General features: G+C 30.4%; 1 protein-coding gene across 1 annotated transcript; it reads left to right on the forward strand.

Moving 5' to 3' along the window:
- The first annotated feature begins 2,745 nt into the window (after positions 1 to 2,745).
- On the forward strand, positions 2,746 to 20,072 carry LOC125070117. The gene is made up of 21 exons (XM_047679817.1): positions 2,746 to 2,812; positions 5,222 to 5,392; positions 5,878 to 6,096; positions 6,325 to 6,437; positions 6,631 to 6,870; positions 6,957 to 7,119; positions 7,409 to 7,547; positions 7,920 to 8,132; positions 8,510 to 8,711; positions 9,049 to 9,223; positions 9,907 to 10,089; positions 10,353 to 10,512; positions 15,338 to 15,458; positions 15,534 to 15,659; positions 16,230 to 16,384; positions 16,600 to 16,694; positions 16,863 to 16,985; positions 17,378 to 17,518; positions 19,177 to 19,244; positions 19,677 to 19,760; positions 19,851 to 20,072. Exons 1-21 carry the CDS (start codon positions 2,746 to 2,748, stop codon positions 20,034 to 20,036), a joined length of 3,144 nt encoding a protein of 1,047 aa, XP_047535773.1. The 3' UTR covers positions 20,037 to 20,072.
- Positions 20,073 to 20,117: the final 45 nt, after the last annotated feature.

A 20,117-nucleotide genomic window follows, 5' to 3' on the forward strand; every position in this document is an offset into this window, starting at 1 on the left:
GAAACGCTGCCACCCACTTGAAACTGGACTAGTCGCCCACCACTTCCAAAGGTATGCTAATAGCGTCCTGAAATAAAAAAAGCACTCCTTTACATTACCCCATATATCATGAATTGAACTATCTATATTATATTCAATATATTAATGAAACGAATGTTGAAATTAAAGAAAAAAAAAATGTTATTTAAATATAAATTGATAAATATATAAATATATATTGATATATAACTATAGTTACCCGTATGGGTATCAAACTTCCATATGCAGATTTAATTAAAAATATTCATTGCTGTTACTTTTTATTATTACATAAGTACCTTACTGAATTCACGACAAATATTTTTCACTTTAGCTTCGTTAAAATTGATTCCGTAATGTGAAACGGAGCCAATTTAGATCCCCTTAATAGGACCAGTTTCAATCCATCAGACTTGTTCTTTTTATGATATCGAATTCAAATTTTTTTTTTTTTTTACTTTATTAGGGAAACAAACAGTACAAGTCATTCTTAAAGCTAAATCATAAAAATTAGCACATATACCAGTAAACTTACAACTAAAAACATAATAAGAGCAGAACAAAATTAATTATAATATCTCATATAATAATAATAAGAAAAAACAAACCTATGAAAAAAGGGCAAATTTGAAAAAAACAAATAAAAGATCTAGGCTTTATGGTTCTAGCACAAATTTCCTGAAGTTAGCAACTGATTCTGTAAATATATCAATACTGGAAAATTTAGTGTTATATTCATTACAGACTCTATATATAAAAGACTATTCAACACAGAAGCATAACACTTGCTTATCGATAGTAAAGCATTAATAAGGATCGCTTGTTCGGAAAACAAAACACTCAGACCTGATAAGAACCGGCAAAGGAAATCAGCAATTCCACAGCAATAGTTATATCTTAATGAAGGGTGAGTGAGTGTAATCACAGGCACAAGGGACCTAATATCTTGGTTCCCAAGGTTGGTGGCGCATAGGTGATGTAAGGAATGGTTAATTGTCTTACAGCGCCTTTGTCTATGGGCGGTGGTGACCACTTACCATCAGGTAGTCCATGTGCTCGTCCGCCAACAAATGCCATAAAAGAAAAGACTTCTGAAATGAACATATGAATAAAAAATGTACTGCTGTTTTTTTACTAGTAGATCCCCTTTCTTAAAACTTCTATTTCTATTCAACGACTTATATGAACTAGCAAGTTTCCCCACAAGGCAAAATGGCTAGTTTTTATGTGCATCATTGAAAGTTTCTTTAATAGTTATTAAAATTAATTAATATGTCAAGAAAAAATATATGGAATATATGGCTACTTTTTGATAAACTACAAACAGTTACAAATACCGAAACGGCCATCCGTTTACTAATAAACGCAAACTCTTTACAAATGAAAATACAAAAAATATTTATACTTATGAAATAAAATACACTAAAGTGCTTTTAAATGTAATTCACAGAAAATTGAGAGAAAACACTTTGTGGATATAACATCCCATTTCGCTGTATCATGAGAAAATAGTAGCGCGTGGCATTTAATACGTCACGTATGTATATAAGGGTATCGTTAAACTATTTATTGTTTTGTATCATACAATACATAATAGTATGTTTAATTTTATCCTAATTTATGAATAAAAACAATAAAAGATCAACAAATCTGTTATTGAATGAAATCTTTAACCGCGATGAATATAACATTTCTATAGCCTATTGAAGAAGGAATTAACATAAATAAACCTTACATGTACAATTTCCATGCGATTTGTTACATATCTTACATATCTTGTTTAATATACATATATTTATTTACACACTATTCTACTTGATTACTTAAATCCACTACTATTTTTCTTTTCTTATGTGCCTTAACATCTTCACTGAATTTTTCGACACGAAAGTATTTTTTTTCGAATTTATTATCCAATATCATAGATTAATATCCACCAATCATATTACATCTGTTACGTTGTCCTTTGTCTTTACTCTTCTAGTGGTTGGAATAGGCTATTTAGGCCGCCAAGAGCGCAACTTAAAGTATATAAACTTTAGTGATCACTTCTGACACAAAAACGTATAGTTTTTGTCGCATTTATCAATTTGTTTTTTTGTATTATTACTCGTCACTAAAAATGCAATAAAATTAGGTATCAACACTGTAACTAGCCTTAGAAAACAAGGAAAAAGGGGACATACTTATGTCGAATTTACCAAGACCAGGAAAAGTATAAACGATTTGTTTAAAGGTTAAAGATTACTAATTCAATATAATATTTGAATTTAGATCTAATTATAGCTTCTGACAATCTTTGATAGACAATAGTTTTGTGTATGTTTTGTTATTTCGTTATATAAAGAATATATTCTGTATTTAATTGTTGATCTACTGAGGCGATGACCAGAGAGAAGATAGTTTTTTTTTATGATATACGTGAGCGGACGGGCATATGGGCCACCTGATGGTAAGTGGTCACCATCGCCCATAGACAATGGCGCTGTAAAAAATATTAACCATTTTTTACATCGCCAATGCGCTTCCAACCTTGGGAACTAAGTTATATCCCTTGTGCCTGTATTTTTACTGGCTCGCTCATCCTTTAAACCGAAACACAATAATACGGAGTACTGCAGTTTAGCGGTAGAATATCTGATAAGTGGGCTCTGTACCTACCCAGACGGACTTGCACAATGCCGTACCACTAAAAGCTTGTGTTGACAATCTTTGTTGGAGGATAAGATGAACCTATGGCAGGAGAACGATAGGCGATTTTCCAACGACGAGCAGGTGGTGTCGTTCCTCAGAAGTCAGTCACACAAAAAAACAATCAAATTCATTAACTTAACCATAGGACATTGTTTTTCATTTTATTATTAAAAAAATCCTATAACAATATCCGAAACATACAGAAAACAGTATACTAGAAATAGAAAGGGACACACCCATTTTTAACGTAGATCCAGAAGACTTTATTTCATTAATGAAAACTTGTTGGACTCTTTGACTCAAGTATGAAGCAATTAGATCAAGAGTATGATCAAGATGGGAGTAAAAAAATAGACCTGTAATTGCTGGGATCGCTTCTGTTTCCAGTCTTAAAAAGTAGTAAAACTTTACTACATTGTAACAAGTTAGGAAATGAACCCATGTCTAAACTCTTGTTAAAATTACTGCTATATACGGAGCAATATGGTATATGATGCTATTAATAAATTTTACCGAAATGCCCCATCTGTCGTTAGTTTATTTAATATTAAGGGTTTTAAATACTTTTATGATATCTACTGCAGATACGGTTTCAAATAAAAAATCAATAACGCATTTAAAAACATTATTGTTAATAAGCTAGCTGCATCGAATGTAGATGATTTTAAGTGAAACGCTATTGTATTAGGTATATTATCAAAAAATACTTCAAATTAATTTGCAACTTCTAATTCAGAATTCGTGTATCAACTACCTGTGTTCAATTTGGTTGGTACCATGTCCTTTTCAGGTTTTGCATAAGCCCTACGAATAACATGCCATGTGGCCTTTATTTCCAAAGTTCTGCTAAGGCCGCACTTTCATTGCCTATATACCTTTTTTTCTCGCTGGATTTACAAGTTTATCCCACGTGAAGTGGGGGAAGGTGGGACTCGCCGGTGCCTACAACTCATATTGCGCCCTAGTTCACCGGCATAGGCACTAAAAAAACCAGCGGTACATTTTCGGTGTCTTCAGCGGGCGGCACGGGATAAATACATATATACCTAATTTATACGGTATTTGCCTAATTTATTCAAGTTTTAAGATATATTATATTGGGAAATATGTTTACCAGCATCAGCTAATATAACAGGTTGACAATTACATTAATCGAACAACCCACAAAAAAGAATAAATTACGATCATTTTACATATTAATAAAATTTCTAAACTCTATAAAGGCTTTCAATTTATACCACTAAACGTTACGCTGACAAAAAGACGAGCGTCGTCTAATATTGTCTAAAGTCCATAGACAAATATTTTGCTGTTATATTAGCTGCGCCTAGTAACTTGATGAAACCTATCTGCTAGGCTAAAATTACGTAAACCGAGGTACAAAGAAAAAATTATATGCGAAAGAAATACTGACATTAATTTTCAACAAATCAATTAAAGTGTAAAAAAAATCCAATTCTAATTCGAATTATTACTATTACTAATTATTATTACTGCGTTAAATAGTTTATTTATTGTGTAATATCACAGGCTATAAAAAATACATTTTTTTTTATTATATCGGTAGGCGGACGAGCAAATGGGCCACTTGATGGTAAGTCGTCACCACCCATAGACATGGCGTTGTATGAAATATTAACCATTCCTTACATCACCAATGCGCCACCAACCTTGGGAACTAAGATGTTATGTAATTTGTGCCTGTAGTAAAAAAATAAATTTTGATGTGGATTAGTAACCATGAACCTTAACCAATTTAATAATATATATGTATTAAAAAGAGCTTATATAATCCAAATATTAATCAGGAGAAACCGCGTGGCAATGTTAATGAAATGTTACATATGTGAAGTGCCGTCATTGGCAATAAACAAATAAATATAGCTTTGAATGAGCTTTGTGGGGGTTGGTCCGCCCTGCTGGAACTAACAATGCTTCAGACTCAATGCGACTTGCGAAAAAAAGATTCGTTTAAAATTTGCCTGTAACGCTCATCAAATACGGTTACGGTATTCTCAAAAAATAAGAGTCGATCTTTTTCACTGATAAGCCATACTATACACTCACTTTATGTGGATGCAATGGCTCTCCATGTATTTCATGTTAGTTCTTGTAGGCTACAAATGCAAATTTTAGGTTTTATTTTATGTTTCTTAAGTGGAAGTGGGCTTCGTCGCTCATTGTAATTTCGGACAGTCAAAGTCAAAGCCAAAAATCGTTACTCAATATAGAAGTGTTACATTTGCTTATTGATTATCAAAAAACGATAGATACGATTCGTATCCGAAATTATATTTAATTATATTATATCCTGTCTTATCGTATATAATTTAATTTTGTTTGCCCACAGCAGTGAATTATTTAGCCAAACGCTTGTTTGCATCTATTAATAGCGACGAGTAAATTCACGGTACGTTAAAACAACTGACCGAAAATAATTCTACATTCTTCAGGTATTGCTTGCTCCATGGTATATTTTCAACCAATTTTTTATCTGTCTCTTACATAGATTCAAAGCGTAATGCGATTGGACATCCTTCTGTGCCCTGCTGTGTCGGTCTCGGTATGAACTTGGAGAAGACTAAGGTCATATTCAACATACATGTCGTACTGAAACCAATATACGTCAAAGGGAAACCTTCCGAAGTTATTGCTAAATATGCCTACTTAGGTCATACAGGTCGGTATAAATTTTTTTTTTAATTGTATGAAGACAATAATTTTAAAACATGTCATTAAAAAAAGGGATTGTCAGTAGTCTGGTCACGTATGTCGAAGTATCAATTGCCATTGGAGCAGCCAAGTTCTAGAGTGGAGACGGCTTTTCACTTTTTCCTCATAAAAAGTTCCTTAACTTTTAATACCTTAAATAATAAACATAAATAACACGAACAGTGAATAGCAAACTATGTGAACTATCAAAATATGACACTGGACAAGATAGTGATATTAATTCCAATTTTGGCTATGTGCCAAAGTACTAAGACGCACTGTATTAAATATTTAAAATTACTTATACACATAAAAAGTTTGTATACTCTTTGCTTATTGAAATATATAAACTTCTTACATATCTATGTTTAAAAAAAAGTTGGCTGTCCGTAGTCTATAAAAATAGATATAGCTAAGTACGCAAAATAAGACACTATAAAACTACATTTTAAGAAATGAGCGGTACAATGAAAGACGACTCAAAAGATACCAAGCAAAATTCCAGTGAATCCACAAACCCATATGCCATTTGGAAAGATAAAGATAGAAAGTCGGTTGTTGTTTCAGCTAACACTTTAAGGATTCTACGTTTTGGTAGCATCCTGCAAACTTGGACAGAAGTATCCAAAATAAATTACATGTCTAATCTGACACTAGATGATTACCCGAAAGGTATACAACAACTTCTAAAAAATAATATATTAATAGTATAAAAGCATTAATTCCGAACATAATGACATATGATGATGAATGACATATATAATGATAATGACATAATACATGTATAATAACATAGATTTTAACGTATAATTAAATAATCATTTAATTGAATATATAGTCATATTGCTTTCCATCGACCTTAAAAGTTGCTTCACTAAACATTCAACCAATACTTTACAGAACAACGGTTTCGAAGTATAAGTTTTCTTCCAAGATACCGTATAAGTCCTGTATTCGAGAATCTGATAACGATAACGGAAAATATTAACAGAGATAGTATTATGTCCGAACGAGTTAGTAGTTCTTTATAATATGACTAAAATATAAGCCCGGGTTTTTGTAAATTGATTGCCTAGAAGCGAAGTGCCATCCAGTTAATAATTAATTGCATTAGGTGCTCCGGGTTTTATAAAGAACATAACAGTTTTTTTATAATTTGCGATAAAAAATATATTTGTACGCTGAAAGAAGAACGACAATTTTCAGTTTCCTAAAAGTGTGACATCGCTTTTGAATGAGGACCAATTGTGGGGTTGTTTTTATAACTTTCCGGAATTATACGATGATATTTATTCACCGATCGTTCCTATAAGAAATATTAAGGATGTTCCTGAAATTAAGGACGGAGTACTTACAAGGGATGTGGTGACTGCGTGTCTTAGTTATTTGAAACGAACGCCTATTATGAAGGACTATGTGTACATTAAATTAAATATATCATCCAGAGTAAGTAACTTGCAACACAGAGCCTTACAATTTATTTTATAAGAAAGTTTAATTTTTTAAATAATTATTGCGTAAATTGATTTTAGTATCTAACTGACATCGGTGTATTAAAACATTATAAATACCTCGTATACCTTGATTTATCATCTAATTTGTTAACTGACTTAAAAGTTCTCTCAAACCTTCTCTATCTACAATATCTCTCTGTGGATTTCAACAGGTTAAAAGCTGTTTTGGATTATGAAACACGTGAGTTATTAACTAATTTATCAGAGTTCCGTGCCTTATGTTTACTTTCAGAAATTTTCGCTTTCATGTTGCAACAGTTTTATCGAATAAAAATCGAATGAAAAATTACAATATTAATTGAAAATTATATTTTCATTTATGTTAAAATATTTATTTTAAAAAGAAGTTGTTTTTTATTGCGATAACTAAACAAACAAAAAATTCAATTTAATATCAGTATTTGTTTGTGCATATTGTTTCTCTTCTTTGTCTTTAACCAATATTTATATCGGTATAACGGATTTTACAGCTCAATGGTTTTTAACAGAAGTGCATTATAAGTACAATTCCGTAATGAACATTCGTGAGTTAAAAGATTTTTGGTCTATCACAATATTGGATTTATCGCATAATAATATTAAATGTATAGAAGGACTTCAAAACTTACGGTAAAAAATTATGTTTTTCTCATTGACTTAAGTTACACAATTATTGATTATAAGAAAATGTACAGGTTCAGTGATTTCAATGACCTATACATATTGCGCCATCAATTTCGTCGCACTTCATTACATCATACATCACATCTTTCAATTTTCTTGGACAAAGATATATAAAAGTCTCTCTCTCTCTCTCCCTCTCTCTCTCCCTCTCTCTCTATCAAAACGTTATTGCTGATACAATTTTTGTATTTATACAAAATAAATTAATTTTATAGAAATAAGTTTATTCAGCAAACACAAATAAGAATTGAAAAACTTTTCGCATATTTATATGATATATATAATATGACATTTTCAATAGAAAAAATATATTTCTAGTTACTTGCGACGTCTCGACCTCTCGTTCAATCACATACAACGTCTGGAAAATTTAAATCACCTCCGTCTAACATGGCTGGATGTTTCTTATAATAACATATCGAGTTTCGAATATGGGTCAGATGCAGGGCTCTGGACCTTATTGCATTTGGAGATCCTTAACTTAAATGACAACAAATTAACGTCAATGAAACTATTTTCTGGCTGCACGAGGTATTTAAAACAAGCTATAAACGTAACATAAACTTAATGTTTGTTATATATCTTATTTGAGGTTAAAGTATATAATATATATATAATGCTTCAATACAAACAATACTAATGTATTTATTTATTAAATTTTCAAGATAAAATCAATTACAACAAAAAAAAATTTGCTCAAAATATTTAATATTAACTTGGAATAAGTTAGATAGATCACAAGATTATAAACAATAATGGGTAATTTATATAAGTAACGAAAACTTTGATGACAATATTTTCTAATTTAAAATATACATAGAAAAATAATATCAATGATATCTCTATATTTTCACTATTTTTAATATAATATAATTAAGTAATATTAACTTGGATTACACATTAAATAGATTGAGAGAACTCCACGCCCGAAATAATTGTTTTAATGTACTATTGGAGCTTGCAATATATATGAGTAACTTGAGAAGCTTGATCCTCCTCGATCTATCCTCTAACCCTATCTGCAATATTCTCGGGTACAAGGATGTAGTCTACAACAAATTTCCCAAACTATTACAGTTGGATGATAAGGAAATCGATCCAGTGGAACAGGTATGTATAATCTTTGGAATAAACATAACTTTTTATCAGTCAGCATCAAGGAGTTGCTGGACTTGCGAAAATTTTTCTTCGTCATCATCGAACTGATTATTTATAACATTTTCGGACGTCGAGACGTAAGGTAACATTAATTCCCTTGACTTAAGTCCTTCATCTTTATCATTCTATTTGCTGAACAAAAATATTTAAAAAATCTGTTTTCATCCAAATCCTCATTTGTGTTCTTTCTGTCTGATTGATGAATGCCTTGATTAAAATTTTATTTCCAAAATTTCCTTCAAGTAACAAAAAAACATTAAAAAATATTTTGTTTACTTATCTCTTCTAGAGAGCGTCTAAAATGGACATGTCGCCTGATATTATAACATTTGCAACGCGTCGTCTTCTTCGTTTATTGTACATACAACAGCTGTCCAGATCTCGCGTCTCCCCCTTCACTCCTCCAGCAGATACAACAGATATTCCTATAGTCGTTATTGTCGGCTACGAAGCTGTTGGAAAAGGTAAGACAATAATCAACAATCCACTTTTATATAAAAATGTGAGAAGACTTTGTTACAAAATATTTATTTTTATTATACTTTTACGTAATAATATAATAGTATTGGCGCTTACCATTATAGATGAGAGTGTCAATTTTTTAATAAATTATTATTAATTTAGTTTAGTAATTTGTATTAACAATTAAAATAAACTGTATAAGGTAATATATTACTCATTAGTTCATAAAATACAATTCAAGAATATTTAATGTAATTAAACGACTCAACATAACGTCCATTATCTAAAAGGCAAGATGGTTTTAAGAGCCAAGAGCCATTAGTAGCACGCTGTAACATTGGAACTGAACAATTTCATGCATAAAAAGACTAGTTTCTGCTGTTGTTTGGCCGAACGCCGAATCGTGGCTGGAACTTGTTATATATTGCTTGTTGAAGTAAACATTTTGGTCATTGAACTGATACTATACATGGAGCGTTTTGCTCTGTAATGTAGCATGCTGCAAGTTTTCTCTACTAACTAAATCATCGCCAGTTGAAGTTAATTTTGACTTTGACCATGTAAAATATCAATACTTGATTTTTAATCAGGTTGTAATGGATAGGATATTAATAAACACAAAAAATATATGTATTTTATGGAATTACTTTTATAATATTTTCTTTAGCTAATTTTTTCTGTTTAGGATCTTTGGCCCGTCGTCTTGCAACCGAATGCAACTCCAATATAGAACTGGCACTACAACACACCACGGCCTGCCACTTCTTAGACCACTACAAAGTTATAACGAGACGGAAGTTCGACGATATGCTTCTCGCTGGCGATCTGTTAACTTATAGTGAAATGGACGGGGAATCATACGGACTAAGTTAGTTTGTTACAATTTTTTTTTTTTACTTTGAGTAAACATTGAGATAAATTATCTTATTATCCGAGAATAGATTTCATTATTTATACACTATAGAGTAAAGCCTCTATGGACGAGGTCTACTATTTAGTTTTGTCTATTTTGTAAAAATGTACTGCACAAAGGACATATCTTGGCCATGATTATAGAATATTTATAAGATCAACAAACAAATGTATTTTTTTTAATTTATGCTAAATTATTTTAATGTAATGATAATACAGGTCGCGAGGAAGCATTTGTTAAAGACGGAAGAGTAAAAGTTGTTACAATGGACTTAATAGGCGCCCTTATGTTGAAGCTGCGGGGATACAGACCATATTTGATACTAGCTTCCTGTTCTGACAGACAGACCTTATCCTGCAAACAGCTAGAACGGAGAGAGTAAATATAATTTGTTCTTAGTCTTGGCTTCTGAATTTTCATATCGTCAAACTTTCGAAAGCATACCTATATTTTTATTATGCTTTCTTAAGTATGATTAATATATTAATTTTATAGTAAAATTTCACCAAGTAATCGCCACTTACTCGTAGTACGATGTAAAGTGAATACTTTTACGTACATAAACATATCTCTTTCCAAATACCTTTAAATATCTTGACATGTGACCTATTTAAATATCTATGGAAATAATTTAAAATTACTACTTCGCTTGCTTTGTTAAGGTATAATTTTTTTATTGTTTAGTTGTTTATTGTTTATTAGAAATTACAACCAAATAATGTACATGCATGTATCACACCTTATGAACAATATTACAATTTGTACGTGCAATTATTCTATGAGTACAAGCGCCTCAACTAGGCCGAGCCTGTGTCTCAGACGCTAGTCTCTTCCGATGACGTTATTCAATATTTATATGAATATAAAGTTCCATACATACATAGGTCTGATGACGGTAGAAGTAAGTTAATTATAACAAAAGAGTTCTAATTATATTTTTGTTCATCTACCGACTTATTTCTAACAAGTTCGGTTTCACTACAACAAGTGAGAACTTCAACAATTTTTTTTATTTAATTTAAAGTTAGGTTTAATGTAAATGATTACTAAAATGTAATGAAATTAATAAATAATATTCTATTGACTCTTACCATCTTATGTCTCACCCGCTCGGAATTAGCAATTAGTGTAGGTATGTAAGTTATCGTATTATTTAACTTGGAAACTTTTACATTCGTGTATCGATACTATCGTGAAAGGTATTAACTGCCCAATATATAACTAAAGAAAGTCCTATGATCGTCGGTGATTTTCGCTCTATCATGAATAGTTTGATATAAACAAGAATATGACAAAGCATTGCGTAACTATAAAATGACAGTTTAACTTTTATTTAGTAAACGTGTAAATGTTTTAAAAAATTACATGATATATTAGTCAAAAAGAAAAATAAATTAAAAATTATTATTTTATACAAATAAAACAGGAATATTATTTTATGTTATATTGTACCTATATTAATATTTTTTACGTACGACTTTTTTTTAACGTTGCTCCCCGAAAACATTTGCGCTGTATTAAACATGTTGTTTGTTTGTATTTCTAAGTATGGAAGTTATTAGCGGCTATGGGTAAACGCAATCTGCTGCATTTCAAATAAATCGAATGTGATATCCATTAAAAAAATCGAAATAACTCGATTGCTTTGTAACTCTAAAACTAGGATGACTGTTAATTTGAACAAAATTATCCTACCATTATTCCTGAATGTCATTTCAATTATCGTTCATTTTATATTACAATTAATTTATTCCGTTATATATTTTAAACATTTATTACTGAATTGAAATAAAATTCATGTTTATAAATAGTTGATATCTAACTTCAATCGTTGTTGCTAAAGGTGGAATCAGACGGTTCATTTTCGTGTTTCATTTTGCATCTTTCACTCAAAGTGACACGTCTTAACACAAAGTGAAACAAAAGTGCCGAATGAGTTCATTCGACATCTTTCGTTCCCACTCCGAATGAACGAAAAATGAACAGTCTGAACACAGACTGAACGTTCACTCGGATTTGGCCATTTTGTCTCGAACGCATTTTTCTTAATCTTTTTTTTAGCTCCTTGATCAAATGATCAAAAATTAAATTAATTCCAAGAGACACGACTTCATTCGACGCCATATTAAGAAATTACGGATGAATGTTCTTTTTTACGACATTCCAGCTAAGCCGTGTGAACATGGAATGAAATAAAATGAATCATTCACTTAAAAGAACATTCACTCGAATGAACCGTCTGATATCACCTTTAGATACGCTTTTCACATTACACAATAATTTGTAACAATCGATATATTTTAAATTTTTACACAAACATTTGGAAATTACAATATTATAACCATGCAGTTAATGAAAACCATTGTATTCAGAACTTCCTACGAAATCCCTTGGGCCGAATTTTCACTCCGAATGCATTGACATAATCTATACTAATATTATAAAGCTGAAGAGTTTGTTTGTTTGTTTGTTTGAACGCGCTAATCTCAGGAATTACTGGTTCGAATTGAAAAATTATTTTTGTGTTGAATAGACCATTTATCGAGGAAGGCTTTAGGCTATATAACATCACGCTGCAATTATTAGGAGCGACAAAAAATATGGAAAAAGTGAAAAAAGCGGGAAAAATTATTCATCCTTGAGGGCTTCCGTTGCGTGCGCTGCGAAAACGGTTGAATATATCAAAAATCTATGTATGAAAGAATTATTCCTCTTGAAATAATCTAAAAAAATGTCTGCGACAGTATATGTCTATCTTTTAAGATTAACTCACTAGAACAGTTTTTATGGTAATCAAATTTGGTCGAAATCGACGCGCGGTCGGCTCCCTTCTGAGCGTTTGTATGCAGCGTTATTTGTTTTTGCGATATAATATCGTCGTGTACTATACACGTATATATACCTACCTATACCTATATACTTTTTAAATACTATTTATTTTGTTTTAAGGATAATATTTTGGTTCTAATAATTTCACAATTATTAACACTTATTTTAGTTTGGATGTAGATAAAATTAATTATAATTAGGTGTCATAGTTTTCTTTATAGTATTGTTTGGATTAAGGATAGTATTTTGTTTCTAATAATCCATACTATCCATACTTCCATACTATATAATATTATAAATGCGAAAGTAACTCTGTCTGTCTGTCTCGCTTTTACGCCAAAACTACTGGACCGATTTAAATGAAATTTGGTATACAAATAGTCTATGTGCATGAAAAGGACATAGGCGTTTTAATTGGAAAAAATGCTGTAAAGGGTTGAAAAGGGGGATGAAAGGTTGTAAGTTGTTGAAAGTATTGTCATTTTTAGACTAGAAGCATAAAACTTATATTTTAGGCTGTACACTTATAAACTAACATATCATGACACCCACTAAGAAGGGAATTTTGGAAATTCTACCCCTAAAGGGGTGAAATAGGGGTTGAACTTTTGTATGGAAGTCCGTCATTTTTTAAGTTGGAAACATAATACTTTATTTATAGGATACTTATTAAAAACGAGTACATAAATATTTAAGCGTTTCTGCATATTCTACTCCTAAGGGGGTGAAACAAGGGATGAAAGTATGTATGATAGTCCGTAATTTTTTAAGTTAAAAACACGAAACTTTATTTTTTTGATACTGATTAAAAATGACTAGATATGTATTTAAGCGTTTCTAGATAATCTACCACTAAGGCGGTGAAATAAGTGTTGAAATTTTTTATGGGAGTTTTTTTAAGTTAAAAGCATGAAACTTTATATTTGGGATACTAATTAAAAATTAGTAAATACGAATTTAAGCGTGTTTTGATATTCTACCACAAAGGCGGTGAAATAAGGGTTGCAAGTTTTTATGGAAGTCCGTCATTTTTTAAGTTAAAACATGAATGTTTATTTTTGGGATACTGATTAAAATGATTAAATACTTATTAAAGGGTTTCTCGATATTCTACCTCTAATGGGTTTAATAGGGGTTGACATTTCTTATATAGATTAGTCTGGAAGTCCGTCATTTTTTTAGTTTGAAGGATTAAATTTTATTTTTGTGTTACTGATTAAAAATGAGTAAATACATATTTAAACGTTTCTTAATATTCTACCTCCGAGGGGCTGAAATAAGGGATGTAAATTTTTTATGAAAGTCCGTCATTTTTTCAATTAAAAATATGAAACTTTATTTTTGGGATACTGGTTAAAAGTGAGTAGATACGTATTTAATCATTTCTGCATATTCAACCTATAAGGGGTTTAATAAGAGTTGTCTTTTTTTATATAGTTGAGTATGGAAGACCGTCATTTTTGAAGTTAGAAGTAGGAAACTTTATTTTAAGGCTACCGATAAAAAATGAGTTGATTCGCATTTAAGCGCTTTTGGATATTTTACGCCTAAAGGGAGAAATTGAGGTTGACATTTCGTATACAGGATAGCCTGGAAGTCCGTCATTTTGAAGTTAGATGCATAATATTTTATTTTTGGGCTACTGATTAAAAATGAGTAGATACGTATTTAAGCGTTTCTGAATATTTTACGCTTAAGAGGAGAAATAGAGGTTGATATTTCGTATACAGGTTAGTCTGGAAGTCCGTCATTTTTGAAGTTAGCAGCATGAAACTTTATTTTTGGGCTACTGATTAAAAATGAGTAGATACGTATTTAAGCGTTTCTGAATATTTTACGCTTAAGAGGAGAAATAGAGGTTGATATTTCGTATACAGGTTAGTCTGGAAGTCCGTCATTTTTGAAGTTAGCAGCATGAAACTTTATTTTTGGGCTACTGATTAAAAATTAGTAGATACGTATTAAGCGTTTCTGAATATTATACCCTAAGGGCTAAAATACACACCAATGTGGTATATAAAGAGGTCTTACATTAACGTAATTTTTTAAGTTAATTTGTAAATATATTTATATTCTACGCGGGCAAAGCCGCGGGTAACAGCTAGTTGTCTATAATATATCACAACTATAACATGTAGGTATGTGATCAACACATCCTGTAAATTCTTCTTCTTTGTGGAAAAGGTTGGAACTAATTCTACGCTGTTCCAATGCCGGTTGGTGGTATACAGATAATGGAAAAAAATCATTGGAATTACTCATATGGAGGAAATACTCTTATGATATAAACTATAAAAAAACAACCACGAAATCTCTTTGAATATGATAATAATTTTTGTGACGTTTTTAATCTGTATAATTATAATGATTACAGAGCAAGAAATCTAATATATGAAAAAAAAATGTTCATGGAAGAACCCATGGAGATTTCGACATTACAAGTTTTACTTTCCGGCCGGATAATAATAAATGGTATACTTAATGAGATAATACAGGTAATTCAGTGACCTTTGATTTTTTAAGTTTGATACTCTTTGAAGGAAATAAGATATTCATTTTACACGTTTTAGACTTTATCAGACGAAAATGACAATAATGATTTTATAATAGATTCAGAGTGTTCTCTAATGTTGGATAGCGATGAAAGAAAGAGATTTGAGATCAAAGAGGTAGACAGAATTGCAATGACCTTTTCTGTGAGTTATTACGTTTACATTTACTTCTTGTATATTTTATTATTTCGGTCGTCTAAAAAGCGAAGATAAATTGCCGATAGTGAGAAATGACGCGTGGTTTTGTTAATACGGCAATAATTAAACATAAAAGTGATTGCATAATTAAGATTTTAATAAAACGGGAAACGGAAACATACTTCCGGGAATTTACATATGCTTTTAATTTTATATTCGCTTTTGCGCCACTGTAATGTTAAACGCGCTCCATCTACCTTTTGTTTTATAATCCGAGTCTAGTTTGTTCTAATACAACGAATTAAACAGAATGCTTGAAGAATTCATCAAATTAGAATTATTGTAAGCGAACCAAAATATAATACCTAAAAATCGGATGTACCTACTTACTACATAACTTTTAATAGGTACACGTAAAAAAATAAGCATCGAAATAAAATACGTGTATAATAATTATACATATATTGCAACAAATTTAATTCACATTCCTTCCTTTGTTGTTTGATTAATTTTAGGTTTAAACTCCAGTGAATCATTACTTAACAAAATAAAAAATACCTATATTATTTTTTATAGAGCACGTTATCTCTCATTAGTAAGAATAATAATGATAAAAGCAGCCTCGTAGATTCCGGTATGTATTCTCTTTATAAAGAGCAACCTGGTATAGATGAATATACCAGCAATGTTTACGGACTAGAATCCTACCAAGAGAAAACCCAGCATAAAAGGTACCAATTAGAAATTGCTGCTTTACGGATATATCCTGTATTAAGGAATTTCTTATATAAATAAAGATCTATAGAATGTTGATGAATGATTTCTGTTGAAAAACTTTTGAAAATGTATTATATGTATTCAATTTGTGCATTGCATGTTAAATATGAATTTATATAATATTGTGAAATGATAAGAAAATATCTATAATAAAATGAACTGCTTTTAGATCAAATGCTTTTCGTCATTTAGCAAACAAACAGGATCAAATCAATCTAAACCGAAAAAGTATTGAAGATAAAAATATATCGTCTACATGGAGAGGTAAAATACTCCACCAATTATTATTAATCATTATACATTGCATAGGTATTTTGTGATATATTACGCAGTTTATTGTACCTGTGTAAAAAAATATAGTTCCGGTGCCTCCTTTAAATTTATTTTCAAATCACACATGTAGTTTTTTTTATTTAAAAATTTACGTTGTAGGTTTACCGGGTAGCAGGAAATCTTCCAAATCAGTTGCCTTCACGTCTCCTGAGAACTCGGACTTGATTGATAAAGACATCAATTCTTCTGACTTATTGTTCGATCCACAACCCGAAAAAGACGGTAAATATAAATATAATATTATGTATGATACATTATAATAGTATTTCTTAAGATTATATTAATATGAAATAAAAAAATAGAAATTTAGGCCTTACATTCTGTTGAGGAGAAAATCTTATGGACATGACGTATAATCATTTCGGACAATCGGACATATGCAGTTTTGCCGCAATGATTTCCTTTGCCGCGAACATGATATGAATTATGAATGCGCACTGCGTAGAGCTTGTCCAGTTTTGAAGCCGAAATGTTTAATTTTAAATTAAAATTCACATGATCATTGAGACATTTCGGTTCACCTCATCATAACAATATTAGAATAAAAATCTTGAAATCTACAACAAAACCTCTCTATTTGGTTGCGATATTTTATGAATATTTACTTGTTGCAGTTGATAATTTGTTAATGAAATCAATTAGTGCAAAGGTAGCGTGGCCACAGGCAGATGGCATTAAACCACAGGACGACCTATGGCTTGCATTCCTGTTGGGAAACGGCCTATTGCACACAAGCAATGCGAGGACACAATCACGTACGTTTATAATTTAATATTTAATTAGATGAACTTCTAGCAATTCTTGATTTATTATCCTTATCGGTACAGTTAGTTTCAGAATAGTATTCGGTAGTTTCAATGCTTTTTATGTGGTTGTTTTTTTTTATATGTATATTTATTTGGTATTATAAATATTATATATATATATATATATATATATATATATATAAACACTGGTTATTTGTCAATATTAAAATAGTAATTATCCGTTCAAATTTTAAAATGCGAGACGGAAATAGATATTATTTCAATATTTTTTTGATATTTTTTCCACAAAAATGCCTTAAAACTAAAAAAAACGTTATGTAACTTGTCCTGCAGATTATTTTAAAAACATAACCGTTTTCTTAGCATTCCAAAAATCCCTAGTTTACGACGTCTCGTCTGTTTCATCCGCGGAAGACTGCAAAATAAGAATTAAAAAAACACATAAAATATGACGCGGAATAATTTGACAAGTTCGGTAGTTGAGTCACAACTTAGGAAAATGATGCGTGCGCGTAGGGGAAGTCACTTGGTGCAAGAACTTTAATTAGGCTAAATTACAATATGTCTTACTTATAACTTAGCTATTGAACTGTTTCTAAGTCTAAATTTTATTTTTAATTTGTATTTTAATTTTATTTACATTGAGTATTGTTTTTAATATTTAATTAAAAACAATACTCAATGTAAATGTTAAATGTTGTGGGAATTTTACAGTTAGTTCCTTTAGTCCGAATCCGTTCATGTTCGAATACGAATTTCCACCAGCGTCCTTTGTGGTCATTTTATTTCGATTGCTTTGAAATAAGTTCCTAGTTGTTATACATTTTTGGAAAGCTAAGAAAACGGTTATGTTTTTAAAATAATCTGCAGGACAAGTTACATAACGTTTTTTTTTAGTTTTTAAGGCATTTTTGTGGAAAAAATATTGAAATAATATCTTCTTCCGTCTCGCATTTTAAAATTTGAACGGATAATTACTATTTTAATATTGACAAATAACCAGTGTTTGATCGTTTTTATAAATCAGAAGAAAAAAATAGATTTTATTTTATACTTTTTTTTAAATAAATTTTTGAAGTTGCATTTTTGACTTATTTTGAAAAAAACTAAAAAACGTGATAACTCAAAAACGGTTAACTTTTGCAATATGCATATGGGGGTTAAAATTATCGCAAATAGTCACCCCTATTACCTCCTAACGGGAATACGTCGAATTACCAATAACCCTGTATATATATTATGTACGTACTTATTTTTTTCACTATCGTATAAATTTTAAAACTTCTTAGAAAATCAAGAATAAAGATTTAAAATAAAAATATTACGATTTAAACGTAAAAAAGTTGTTTATAATATTTAGGTAAAATAATATACAAGCCAAATAATTCTATATATCCGCACAGATATGTTGACTGAAAACAATTTTTGTTCAATTTATTTGGAAAATAATTAGATTCCTTTGATGCACCAGGGTTTCCTTTAAAACCGACCAACCCTTCTTCGAATAATAAATATTGCTCAAAAAAACAAGGATTTTATGTGTATAGATATGCCGGTTTTATATACCCATCCCATTTTCCTTTTTGGAATAAGATAAAATATTTTAAAGTTAATTCAATAAGACCGTATACAAAAATATTTTTCAGAACTTCGCTGGGAAACTCAAGTAGACGGCCCAGATTTCATTGTTAATCAACTAAGACACGCCCAAACGGTAAATACAAAAACAGACTAAGTAAAGAAAAATAAAATATCTTTCCTACTTAGGTTTTAAAATTTCTTGTGATTTTTTTTGTATATGCAGTAAGTACACAGAAAAGAAACGGGAAGGGATAGACAGGATTTTATTTTATTAAGCTATGCTGATTAGTTTTTTTATAACTTACAGATATTCTTTACAAGGTATTCTTCAATACCATGTCTTTGGCCGTTGTTTTTTTTTTTTCATTTTAAAATTTGCTATTAAAATATTGGCTACTAGAGTTGTGTTCAAAAAGATCATCATCTCTACATATTCTATCTATTTGACTATTACTATAAATAATTTCAAAGCCTTGTTCAACTAACAAGTTCTTTAAAAGGATATTATTGTATACTGAGTTATGAAAGTTCTATTTTAAACTTGCATCTATTTTAAATATCATAGCTGACAACAGAAAGCTTCACAACAACCATAAAGGATGACTATGAAGAAATACATAGGAAATGTCCTGGCCTATTTTGGGATACTGTAAGTATTACCGTATAATAACTCTATAGTACTATAATTGTAAATAATACAGAATACAAATTACATAAATATAATATAATTTCTCTTTAGGTAAACATGGATAATCCCGATGCCGCATTTAAAAAAATTAAAATAATCATCAGAGACATTGTCAACTCCCAGAAAAATCTTAAGCCAATGTTTGACATAAACTTTACAAATTTAAATTACCCCATTCTTGAGAAGAGGCTAATGAGAATTTGCAAAGAAATTGCTCCTCAGAGACTCTTTTACTAAAATAAACAAAATAATATTAAAATGGTTATTTAATTTGAAGCTACCTAGTTTAAGAAACATTGAATGAACATATTTACTAGG

Source organism: Vanessa atalanta, chromosome 16 (assembly GCF_905147765.1).
Source record: "Vanessa atalanta chromosome 16, ilVanAtal1.2, whole genome shotgun sequence".
NCBI classification, from domain to species: Eukaryota; Metazoa; Arthropoda; class Insecta; order Lepidoptera; family Nymphalidae; genus Vanessa; species Vanessa atalanta.